The sequence below is a fragment of the Pocillopora verrucosa genome, chromosome 6 (genome assembly GCF_036669915.1).
Source record: "Pocillopora verrucosa isolate sample1 chromosome 6, ASM3666991v2, whole genome shotgun sequence".
Taxonomy (NCBI): Eukaryota; Metazoa; Cnidaria; class Anthozoa; order Scleractinia; family Pocilloporidae; genus Pocillopora; species Pocillopora verrucosa.
The window spans coordinates 15,085,904-15,098,274 of record NC_089317.1 but is presented as its reverse complement, the minus strand read 5'-3'; the positions used below and the strand labels follow the sequence as shown (position 1 = coordinate 15,098,274).

General features: G+C 35.6%; 1 protein-coding gene across 2 annotated transcripts in view; it reads left to right on the top strand.

Annotated features, from left to right (window-relative positions):
- Positions 1–12,371, top strand: part of LOC131795761 (ubiquitin carboxyl-terminal hydrolase 9X) — a 34,448-nt gene that overhangs the window by 10,555 nt on the left and 11,522 nt on the right. For both annotated transcript variants that reach the window (XM_059113374.2, XM_059113373.2), the window contains exons 15-40: positions 28–132; positions 389–487; positions 818–925; positions 1,069–1,185; positions 1,366–1,516; positions 2,160–2,247; positions 2,966–3,017; positions 3,132–3,203; positions 3,558–3,661; positions 4,162–4,276; positions 4,654–4,749; positions 5,196–5,431; positions 5,500–5,628; positions 5,723–5,834; positions 6,438–6,575; positions 6,896–7,016; positions 7,138–7,268; positions 7,598–7,663; positions 7,859–7,950; positions 8,318–8,564; positions 8,825–8,953; positions 9,226–9,282; positions 9,657–9,763; positions 9,908–10,016; positions 11,024–11,079; positions 11,991–12,081. In XM_059113374.2, the coding sequence (XP_058969357.2) occupies positions 28–132; positions 389–487; positions 818–925; positions 1,069–1,185; positions 1,366–1,516; positions 2,160–2,247; positions 2,966–3,017; positions 3,132–3,203; positions 3,558–3,661; positions 4,162–4,276; positions 4,654–4,749; positions 5,196–5,431; positions 5,500–5,628; positions 5,723–5,834; positions 6,438–6,575; positions 6,896–7,016; positions 7,138–7,268; positions 7,598–7,663; positions 7,859–7,950; positions 8,318–8,564; positions 8,825–8,953; positions 9,226–9,282; positions 9,657–9,763; positions 9,908–10,016; positions 11,024–11,079; positions 11,991–12,081 (2,928 nt within the window). The remainder of the gene's footprint in view (positions 1–27; positions 133–388; positions 488–817; positions 926–1,068; positions 1,186–1,365; positions 1,517–2,159; positions 2,248–2,965; positions 3,018–3,131; positions 3,204–3,557; positions 3,662–4,161; positions 4,277–4,653; positions 4,750–5,195; positions 5,432–5,499; positions 5,629–5,722; positions 5,835–6,437; positions 6,576–6,895; positions 7,017–7,137; positions 7,269–7,597; positions 7,664–7,858; positions 7,951–8,317; positions 8,565–8,824; positions 8,954–9,225; positions 9,283–9,656; positions 9,764–9,907; positions 10,017–11,023; positions 11,080–11,990; positions 12,082–12,371) is intronic.

Below are 12,371 nucleotides of genomic sequence, written 5' to 3'. Positions count from 1 at the left end.
CTGATCTTTTTCAAATGTTTCTTGCAGGCTGGAAAACATGATGCAATTGTAAAGAATATCCACGACCTTTTGGCCAAATTAGCATGGGATTTTTCTGCTGAACAGTTAGATCATCTGTTTTCTTGTTTCCAGGTAAAAAAAATTACTTCTGTGGTCTCTTCTTCCAAATTTGCATAAAAGCAGTTTTTTCTGATTTGGAATTTGTCAAAGAACAAATTTCACTCCAAAGGTCTAATTTAGGATGGGAATAGTCATCTTCAAACCCTTTTTTGTTTTCTTTTGTATATTGATCAAGAATTTAAATTGTTGTCAAACTCGTAGAGATGAAAGCTGCTTAAATCTTTTTTGGATAAATTAGGAATGTTTTGTTTTCTTTTGGTTTTTGTAGGAAAGCTGGACAAATGCTAGTAAAAAGCAGAGGGAAAAACTGTTGGAGTTAATAAGACGTTTAGCGGAAGATGATAAAGAAGGAATCATGGCACATAAGGTGAATGGAGCACAGAGTTTATTTCTACATTCCATACATGTATGGTCAAATTGGCAGAATTGGTAATCAGATCTTCAGCCCACTTGAAGTCAATAAGGTTGTAAAACTCTTGGGAGTATCATATTGCGATAGGTGATTAATTTTTGTAGAAACCTCTTACTAGTAATAGTGGAGATAGGAGGAGAGGTTGCAGGGGCATACATGTACAAACACTTGTATGTACTTCTTCTTTAACAAGGGCTAAGGATCCGGGCTATGATACATGTAAGCCATTTGCTTGTTGTTATGCAAAAACCTGAATTTTCTTACCCTGTTTTTGTGTTTATGTAGGTGTTGGGTTTATTGTGGAACCTTGCTCACAGTGAAGATGTCCCAACAGACATCATGGACTTAGCTTTAAGTGCACATATCAAGATTCTGGACTACAGTTGCTCACAGGTGACTTAGTGGATGAAGTGGCACTATATTCAATTGAATTATACTTGCTTGTGAGCCCCCATTAATGTCTTTGCAACTGGGGCCTGTTAATTTGTTGATGGTACATTGATATAATCCAGTTCTTGCATGAAATTGTGTTGCAGGACCGTGATTCTCAAAAAACAGAGTGGATTGGTCGTTGTATAGAAGAGCTACGTAGTGACACTTGGGTTTTACCTGCACTCAAGCAAATCAAAGAAATATGTTCCCTTTTTTATGAGGTATATTTTTTAGTTAGGTTGTTGCATTTTTACACTGGTGATCACTGTCAATGTAGTCTTTTGATATTATTTTGCTCCACATTTTGGACAGTTTGCATGGTCCTAGTGTAGTGCTGCTCAGCACATCATGTTGTTTTACAGCTGTATAATCATTATTGTTTGTACTCTTTACCTTGTAAGGCTCCACAAAACTACTCTCACACTCAGCGTAACCCTCATGTATATTATCGACATGAAGTTATAAATCAGCTGCAACAAACTCACTCCTTGGTAAAGTTAGTTGCTGATAATCTTGCAACCTACATGCAGAAAGTGCACACTCTGATGGAAGGTAGGATCTTTGATTTTCCTTTGTAACTGATAATTATTTCAAAGATGAATCACTATTGTGAATAATTTGTAAATGTTCTGCTATTCACAGCTCAGATTGGCTAATATCCCCAAAAGCACAACAAAATGTTGCAAAATATCTCCAAATGATTGCAAGTCATGGCTGTGATTATTGACTTGAATAAGAAATGCAAAATAACATAAACAAACAAGCAAACACAAACAAATAAAACTGCAATATATATAAAAATTTAGAGCATATTTATACCTACATGTAGGTGAAAGAACATGAAAGGTGGAAGGAGTGATACTAATACTAAAGTCTTTCTCAGTTAAGAATTTACCCTAGGATACCATGGTTGTCATCTAGTGAGCTGAGTTGATTTGGTTGTATCAACTGAGTTGATGATATTAATTGGCCATTTAAAGAGTTAACGTGAGCCCTTCAACAGAGCAAAAACTAGTCCAGCATAGTAAATAAACAAAACATTTATACACAATTATGTTTCAATAAGTGCACTACAATAATTGTAGTGCACTTATTGGCAGGTGTTTCAAACAGAAAAAAACTTTAGTAACCTTTAAGCCAAACTGTGTTTTTTGGGGATAATCAAGACAGTAACTGACTGTAATATGTGTCTTAGGCAAACCAGATGTAGTCCCAAGTGATATAAAAATTGATGGAAGGTACAATCATGTGACCCAAGTACAGGAGAGACTTAACTTTCTCAGGTACTGAGTGTATGTGAAACAGATCTGAAAGGACCAGAGAGTTGTACAGTGTATATACACAGCTCATACACAGCTCATACACAAATTTTTAAAAACAAGAAGCCTTATTACACATGTCAAAAAATTTCCCATTTCTTTGTCAGCGTTGACAACAAGTGAACTAGACTTCCTGAAAAAAGAAAGAGAGATAGATAGTGTAGTGTTTCAACAAAAACTTGTCAAGACTTTTCTGTACATTAAAGTGGTCATACTTTATTGATAGCCTTTAACTGACCCCACCAAGCCTCAAGAAACAACTACATGCCATTTACATTTTTAAGTGCCAGTTAAAAAATCTTTTTTTTTGTACATCCAGTGAAAATTGATACCTAACACAATGCAGACTGAATTTTTTCGTAGAAAGTGGTGGCAGGGTTGTCTTAAGCAAAATTTGATGATTCTCAGAAGAAAGACTTATCATCACAGCATAAAATTTGAGACTGCTGTAAGGCCAGTAAAGCAGTAATATGGTGAAACAGGCATCTTACCTTCCTTAGTTATGAAGTGTACTTGTACTTTACTAGTGATAATTCAAACAAAGAAATGTTTATTTTGCTAACAAAGACAAAGCACTGTGTAGCGCCCAAACAGACCAAATACTTGATTGAATCTCTGCCCTTGAACAGTAAGTAAACAACTGTCTGTTAGCTAATCTGTTTCATATACTTCTTTTTTCTAGGTTCCTTCTCAAGGATGGACAGTTATGGCTATGTGAACACCAAGCCAAATTGGTAAGTCAACATTGATATCTGTCAGTTACTAAATTTTCAATTATCAGTCAGTGAATTGGTTAATTAGGGGCTGAGTGGTTTTGTGACTGAGTTATCAACTTCATTTTGTTACAGATCTGGCAGTGTCTTGCAGAAAAAGCCGTTTTATCATCAGATAGGGAGAGTTGCTTCAAGTGGTTTTCAAAAGTAATAAAAGTTGTGGTCTACCTTAATAATAACGCATGTACAGTTTTGTATGATTTTATGAGGCCTAATATGTAGTAATTTATTTGGTGTTCATTTTGAAACACTAGTCAGTTCACAAATTCAAAACTTTTGGGATGCAAAACATTTGCAAGGACAAAGATATAAGAAGACTAATAATATACACATGTAAAGTGCAGCATTCATGTTGCAATAATTGATATGATTGATTTACAATGTAACTGTATTTCTGTAATGTCCTTAATCAAGGTGAACATTTGCAGATGTTCTGCCCAACTCCTCAATTGTCGGCTATGGCATGGATGCATTATTTTACCTTTTTTTTTTATTCTGTAGTTGATGGGGGATGAACCAGATGTAGATCCTGAAATCTGCAGATCATTCTTTGAAGGCAATGTCCTCAAGTTAGATCCTTCTCTGTTAACAGAAAATGGCATAAGGTTTGTGATAAAAAAAGTTTAGTGGGGTGCACATTGTACTATTTTGCACCATCCTTTTAGTACATGGTACTGTGTAAAAATAATAAACAATTATTGGCAAATTTTCTAGCTGCACAGGGCTTTTTGATCAAAATTCCATCCAAACTTTATTTTTGTGATATTTCCAAAAATTAGAGGCAGTTGATTTGCTGTGAATGTTAATGAGTCAAAAATCATAGGGAAACTTTGCTCCTCCCAATCATTAGCAGAGATGTTTCATAACCAAACCTGTAAGGTGCATTCCTTCAAAACATGCTACTTTCCATCAGTTTGGAGGTTTTGAAGGTTTTTTTGTTTATCACAAATGAAAGAAACTTACAAACTTATGGAACACAAGAAAATTTTTTGGTCTTTAACCACTTGTATTTTCACATCCAAAGAGGAAAGCTGCATTAAACCTCAAAATAATTTTCAATGAACAAAACTTGCAAATCCAATATTTTTTTCCTTTTTCATATCAGGTGTTTTGAAAGATTCTTTAGAGGAGTCAATGTCAAAGAAGGTAAACTAGTAGCTAAGAGGAGAGCGTACTTAATGGAGGATTTGGATTTGATAGGAGTGGAGTACTTATGGCAGGTAATTACTCATTGTTCATGCTGAAACTACATATTTTAGTTCTATGATGTATTATCTGAATGCTCCTTTGCATCTCAGTATTTGTCAAACAGGGTTGAATATTTTTGTTCATACTGAAAGTGTTTTGTTACATCATTGCATCACTTCTGAAAGGAGTCTTCATGATTTTAATGTTATTTTCAACCCTAAAGCTTATAGAAAGTTGTGTGGACTTCAAAATCAAACAAAACAGAGAGTCATTTTGATCAAGGAAAACTGTCTACTTCTCTGGTTTTACATAAGTTGCAAATACACATGCATAACTATTACCATTGCAGTTTACAGTTTTTCAATGGTTAAGAATTTTTCTAACCAGTGTCATCTGCCATGATTTTCAGGTGGTACTTCAAGGTTCAGATGACATTGCTGGTCGTGCCATTGAACTGCTTAAGGAGACTTTCACCTCCCTGGGACCTAAACTGAGGGCTACACAGGTATTTTGAAAAATTGACATTCAGAGGACAAGTCAAATTGACCAATAAATGTATATCTTTTCTTCATTTTTGATCAAAAATTTAGTTGAGTTTCTGATGTCATTACTCTGCAAATTTGCATATTTTAGAACTTTAATGGCTATTGAGAAGAAGAGATGTGTGGAAGTATTTAATAGCTTTGTTCTTCCCATGTAGACTTTAGATTAGACTGTCATCATAGTAGTATGTACAGATGTACAATGCAGTGATACCCTAAATAAGCTAGGAATTAGTTTGATTGTCATTTCATACACTAAAAGACTAATATTTATTATTTCAGTGAAATATTCCTTCTAAGAATGTGGAAAATTGACAATCTGGTAGATCAAAACTTCTTACCTGAAAAATTATATTTTATTTTTTAATTACCTATATGAAGTTGCTATGTAATATTGATACTTCTACAGGTTGACATTCATGAGAAGTTCATCCTGAATTGTACAAACCAGATTCGCCAATCAGCAGATGTATTTTCTAATAAGGGTACAGAGATCACACATATTGAAGACAAGTCTCCAATTCCAAAGGAAAAGCTTCAGCAAGAAGCAAAGAAAACAGTGAGATGTCTGACAGTTCTTAAAGAATATGTTGCTGAGTGTGATGATGAACATGCAGAGGAACGAGCAATCTTACCTCATGGAAGGTAGATATTGTGTTCAAATTATCTTCTAAATGATGCACTAGGTGACTGAATGTTTCTCTGCTCTGCAGGTCATGCCGTGGCCGACATGTTTCACTTATTGTCAGATTCCCATCCCATGGCCGCCAGGGAGAAGACTTTGAGATTTGGTCACACACAAATGAGTCTATTGCGTCCGTCAGACGACAAGTCATGAGCAGGTTTTTTGTTTATTTTTGGAATATGAAAGATAGTAACACTTGTGGTGTTTTCGTTAATATTGCTAAATTATTGCTTGTCTGTTTGTTACAACAGGTTGAAGAACTCTTTACAGACAGCCAGGCTTGATCTGTATGTCAATGGAGAGATCCTCTGTCCTTCTGATGACAAGAGACTAATTTCACAAGTGCCATTGAGAGACAGGACAGTAAGTGTTAGACTTATATTTCACTTATAATGAATTTGCATTTGATAGTTGTGTTGTTGTTGTTGTTTTGGTTTTTTTGAATTGATCCTTATCTCACATCATTAGAAACTAATTGTTTTTCCTGTGGAAAGGGACATCGTTTAAATCTTATGCCAAAATTGCTAAGAGGAATAATATTCAGATCTAAGAATTTTTAAAGATTAAATATTTTGCATGAATTTATCCCATCATAGATAGTAATTTTGTTGGACTTGTTATTGTTCTCACAAATGTTTTTTTAAATGATGATATCAGTTTTAAGGTGGTACCAGGGGTTAACCCGACCTTTTCTGATTGCTTTTATTTTCTCACATATGAAAGATTTTTGTTTAAATGTAGCTTATTTGCAGAATATGATGATAGGAAAATGTGCCTTTATTTGAAGTACAAGCAAGAAAAGTTTTGTTTTGAATGATGATACTTGTGGCAAAATTTTAAGGCATTGCAACAAATCTGTCATGAAATATCTTATTCCAAAAACTGTTGAAAATTCACCAAATTTTTCCTCTTGTACCCCCATGTTGTTTTCATAAATTGAATTAAGGATCAAATTTCTATTAACAGTTAATAACAGCCAAGATTGGAACAATGAATAGCTCCATGCCATCATCACCTGATTCATCATCAGACTCATCAGGGGGGTCTACACCAGCTGCTCTGGATGGTCCAAACTTAGATGCTGAGAACTGCCTTCCAGGAGTGGTAAGGAAGATTAAAAGATGAATTTTTGGTTAACAAATCATTAACCGCAATTGCAAATTTTGGTTTTGTGTACAGGTGTATGTTTGTGGTTGTATCTTTTATGAAGCATATAACAGTGAACTTACTTACTTTGATTAACAAATTTCAAATGTTTTCCTGATTAAATGATACCAGAACACCTGTACTTTTAGAAAGGTTACACCACTGTTGCCTTACATTTTGTGATAAGCATACTGTGTCATCAAAGAGAACAACTACCTTGTTGAGGTACAGTCATGTTCAGCACCTGATGTATGATACCCATTAATTGTTATCTTTAGATGTTGTCCAAACGGCACAGCTTTATGCAATACCTAATTGATCTATCTGATCAAGGTATAGCTCATAACATTCCAGATCTAAGGGAGAGAGTTCAACAACTCCTTAATCTCATACCATCAGGTGAGTTGGGTTTTGTATGCAACAATTAATTTCCAACAGTTTTGTTAAATGTCAATATTGGCTTGAATTACATTTTCAGTCCTCTACATTTTAAAACAACATGTGAATGATTTTCTTCTAGACACAGAGACAGTCGGAAATATCAAGAATGTTTGTCGAGCATCTTCAGAAAACAGTTCCAAAACATCTTCTCCTTTACTTGATAACATGTTCTTTATATCCTCTTCAACACAAGTTCTTTATAACCTAGAGGTATAGTACATGATGTTCGCCAAATAAATAGATACAGTGAGAAGCATATAAACTTTTAGTGGTATGATATTAAAAAACAAGGTGGGGTCTGTAAGCTGATCAGTCAATGGCATGCATGCATCTCTACCCAAAGATGGAATTAAACTATTGAGGCGCTAATAATGATTGTAAACAAAATACATGTATGAATAGTACATGAAGTGCTGCTTTACCCTTGAATTCCCAGCAAAAATTTATCTTGAGCATTACTCTATGGTAATGGAGGTATGGTAATATTCTGTAGCTGTTCCTTGACGTGGATGTCACCTTTATTCCTTATTTTCTTTAAGATTGTTTATTCCCTTCTAATGCCGGCTGCATTACCCAGTCAAGATCACCAAACTTTAGAATTCCAGGTGCGTACTGTATGTGTAGGATGTATGTCTTAAATGAAGAAACATTAAGGCTTGTGGGGCACTTATGCTGCTTAGCCTTCTTATTCCAAAATCTCAACCTCAGTATGCAGTAAATCAGACTGAACTTCCATCAAAATTAATGGTAATCATATTAATCATAGCATATTGTATTAATTTAATTGTGTGAATTTGAAGGTCAACTTTTTGAAATGTGGAGGCATTCAATGCATTCTTAATATGCTGACAAGTACAGAATTCCTTCAACATGCTGATGTAATCACCAAAAGGTACACAATAGAATAGAGACACTGAGCAATGAAGTGAGGCACCAATTCTTATTGAGGGTAGTCTGTCATTGTTGGACAGGAAGACAAAATTGATAATAAACTTGATTTGGACAAAATATGTGGGTTGCATTATTAGAAACATTGTTGTCTCCTTAATTGTTACCTGTGTGTAGCTGTTTTGTCACATTAGGTTGGTGGCATTTTCAGTACCTTTTTATATGAGTAGAGTGAAACATACTTTCACCAGTTACTCTTAAGCATGCAACCTTATGTTTTGATGGTTAAAATTTACATGAAGCTAGATTTATGATCTGTTTTCTATCAACATTTACTTACAATATTTCCCTTCTTGTCCTCTCACTTACAGAGCTGCATTCTACACACTCCTTAAAATGGCCAAGTTGTTGCTGACAGTAGTGGGTTACGCTCAAGTAACAGTGGTAGCAGAAGCTATTCAACCCTCAGACCCATCCTGTTCCCCTCCTCCAATCTCTGCTAGTGCTCATAATGCGGCAGTCATATTACAGCAAGCCTTGCAGTATATTCCTAACCCTGGCACAGAGTGCATGTTACGGAACATGGCTGTTAGACTTGCCACTCACTTGAGTAGCCAGGTAAGTAGGTACAGAAAATAACACACTCAGGATGTGGGTGACAAAATATTGTTGCAATTTAGTTTTGAGCACAAGAAAATGAAAAAAAAGGGGAAAAAAGAGAAAAAATTTGGTGTGGCTATAATTAAAAAAATTCCTTGATGTCAGCACTAGATTGTGACATGTTGAAACTCGCACCTCTTTTTGCCTCTCTTTTTGTGAGGCTAGAAATAATTTATATTCTGCTTATCAATATCTTGATATTCACCGAACTTCTGTAGGTTACAGAGCCGTTACCCGATCTAAATGCAGTCAAGTCTGTGCAGCGGTTATCTTGGGCTGCAGGTGTGGGCATGCTACATCTTATACAGTCAACAAATGAAGAAATACATAAAGCCTATGATTCAAAGGTGAGATTTTACATTTTTTCTCTTAACAGTTTCCTTTTCCTATTAAATTTATGAAAAGAAAAGGAGGGAAATAGCTGTTTGGCAAACAAAACACAATTTTTAAACTGCACACGACACCGGGTACTTTTTACTCCTAAACAAAGTTTTGAAGTTGTGTAAAGAAACTCAGTGACAGCCTTGGTGAGCTCACTCTGTTTATTTTGGTGTAAATATCTCCTCACTTACATTAATGTGGTTGAATGTGGACAAATACCGTTTTTTCTTGTTTGCAGACAAGTACAAAAAGTCTTGATAATGATGACATTCAAGTGGCAAGAGAAGCACTTGAAGTAAGTTATTCCATTCCTAATTATACTTTATTACTGTATTTAATTCTCAAAAACAGTAGTTTTTAACGAATCAAACAAAAAAGGAGACTCCCTTTACTGCTCTTTAAAGAATTCTACTGTATTTTATTATCTTGGGATCAATTACCTGTTTGAAGTAGAGGCTGACAAAAGATTTAGAGCACAACATGAGTTATTAACAGTAACTTCATTGAATCTGACCTGGAGACTTGTACAGAATGAGAAACATCTCCTGGTTTCATGTACGCTGAATTAAATAACATACTAAAGCTGTATGAACTATTAATAGGAGCGAGTAACAAGTACATATGCAATGTATGGTCTAAGCTCTTTGTGTAATTCCTTTTCCATTATAGGTGTTAAGTGTGTGTTTAGCCTTATGTCCAAGTCTCCTTGAAACTCTCACAAAGGACAAATCCTGGCAATGTTTTATCATTGATCTCCTTATCATGTGTCAAAGCAGGTATTCTAATTTATATATTTTTGTTTTTTCATGTAATGTACCACATTCCTTGAAATAGTGCTTTAAAGGAAAATCATAGCCTGTTTGTATATGACAGACTCTGGCAGTGTGTAGCTGATCTTTTTTCTGTTTCATTCTGTGTAGAGCCATCCGATGTAGCACAGCAGAACAGTTCTTTCTCATTGCCACACGATGTTCCCACGGTCACAGACCACTTATCTTTTTCATTACACTTCTTTTTACTGTGCTTGTGGTGAGTGTTTAGAGATACATTGTCTGTAGACATGGCACTCACTCTTTGTTTAACCAAGGTGGATTTAGTTTAATTTTAAGGTCATAACTTGGCTTTAAACCAGTGACTAGCTTATACTTAATTTCAAATTGTGGTAATAATGGAGATAAATAGTAACTCGTGAACATGCGATTAGGAATCCCTCTGCAGTAGAGGACCAGACTGCTAACATCTTGAATTCACGAACAGTGCTTTGAGCGCGAATCTTAACGAGTTTGCTTGAAAATTCCAGGTCTAGGTAGTATTGGTAATAGTATTTTGGGAAGGTCGGTTTGAACAGCGATGGCAATGAACAAGTTTGCTTGTCGTTGGTAGCCATGTAGTATTTTAGTGCTCTTGAATTGTAGCCTATTCTTTAAAACAATAAACCGCCAACAATAGTAAAACAAAAGGACTACCTCATACATACCAATGAGGTTGATGTCTCAAAGTCGTGCGCGCACATGCGATTTTTTGACGCGCACAATTTTTTTATTCGCAATTGCATGCGATTTTTGGCGCGTTTAATTCGCGTTTTTCGGTTGACGTATACGTGAGCGGTACTGCAATTAGTCTTTTGGCTGAGACGAAACGGTGCGCCATACCAGCAACGAAGTATTTTTGACAAGTATTTGACAATTTTTTTTCTTTGTGTGATGCAAAAATTTTACCGTTTAGGTCATACTCTAGTGACCTACTTCAGTAAAATATGACCTTAACGACGAGGTCGTGCTACTCAAGATATCAGTTATTACAACAGGAAGAGAATCCTAATTTATTTCAACAGATTGACTTCTGCTTGAGAACAAATTGTGGTGTTTCACTTTTTGGTTGATATGAACTAAGCGTTACTGTTTTGTACCTCACTCTTAGACATGTTAGGGAGACAAACTCTTTTGTTATTACTAGATAGTGTTCTGCACCACGAGTTGTATTTGTGATTGCCGTTATTACTTTGTTGACTTGTTAGCTTTGACTTTCGCTTGCAGAACTCCATTAAAGATCATGCTGGCTCCTCATATGAATACTTTAGCTTGTTTTGCAAGTGAGTAGCAATAAGAGCGTGGTTAGTCATAGTGGTTAATAAATAAGCGTTATCGACCAAGCGTGAGGTCAAGATGGTTGGATATTGGTTGAGGTCATTTTTTTTGCGTTCTTATGGACTAAGACAAAGTCGAGGTCATGAAAACGGAAAAGAAGACGAGGCTAATATCCAGCAATCTTCACCGAACAAGGTTGGTCAGTGAAGGATTTATTATATAACAAAAAGATTTTGCGTTGTTAAGAGTCAAGAATTACTTGTTTATTTCAAGAGACGGGAGGGAAAGCTAACTGTCTATGTAGCATAATAAACCCACGAGAGCCGTTATGCTTTCTTAATTTGACTATTTTTAATGCTTTTAGCGACCCCATCGCACACACTGTCAAAAAAATACGAACCTTTTTGTAAGTTCACCTCGAGCAATTTTCTTTCTCGCGCGGGATCAAAGTGAGCAATCTTGAGCGGACAAGATGGGCTGGATAGCCAATCAGAACACAGGATTCGCTTCATATTGCCAACGGGCACTGCCAGCGATATGATAAAGGACAATAGTGGTAACGAGTTATACTTTTCAACAGGAATAATGAATTGAAACCATAGTGAGATGTCATTTGGATGATTAGATTGAATTACCCTTTCTCCCTTCGTAAACAAAGAAATCGTGAAACTTCAACTAAAAGTTCGATTGGTTGAGTTAATATTTGCACACACCCATACAAATCTTACATGCATCTTTAACTTTGAGCAAACTATCCATGCATTAGTGTCTTTCAACGAAAACGGGAAGTGTTTCCTTTCAAGCTGAATAGTATTTTGTACCTTACAGGTTTAGTTCCATGACCAGTGTGTTATAGAATGTGCATTGGATTAGCTTGCACTTTTAATCAAATTACATTCTTGGTTTAAATTCATAGATTACTTGCCCATGCCTTCTTGACCCATTGTCCCCTGCCCACGGCTGAGATGATGCTGAACACTGAAATAACATGGCTCAAAAAAGCAAAGGTTAGTTACTAGGATTATGACTCACTTAAAATCTATTGCCAAATTTTGATTCCATAAGTGATCGTACTTGATTCGTGCCGGATGATTATCTTTGAATCGACGATTTACTACTTAAAGTACCTTCTTCTTTTACGATATTAACTCGAATTAAGGTCTCATTTTCATTGTGAAATAAAAAACAAATGCCGTAAAGCTGTCACGATACTAACTTATGAGTAGTCTCCAATTTCCGATAAGCGAGGTCCACAAGGGGCCTGGCACGAAAATGAACCGCAGACTCTTCACAGGCG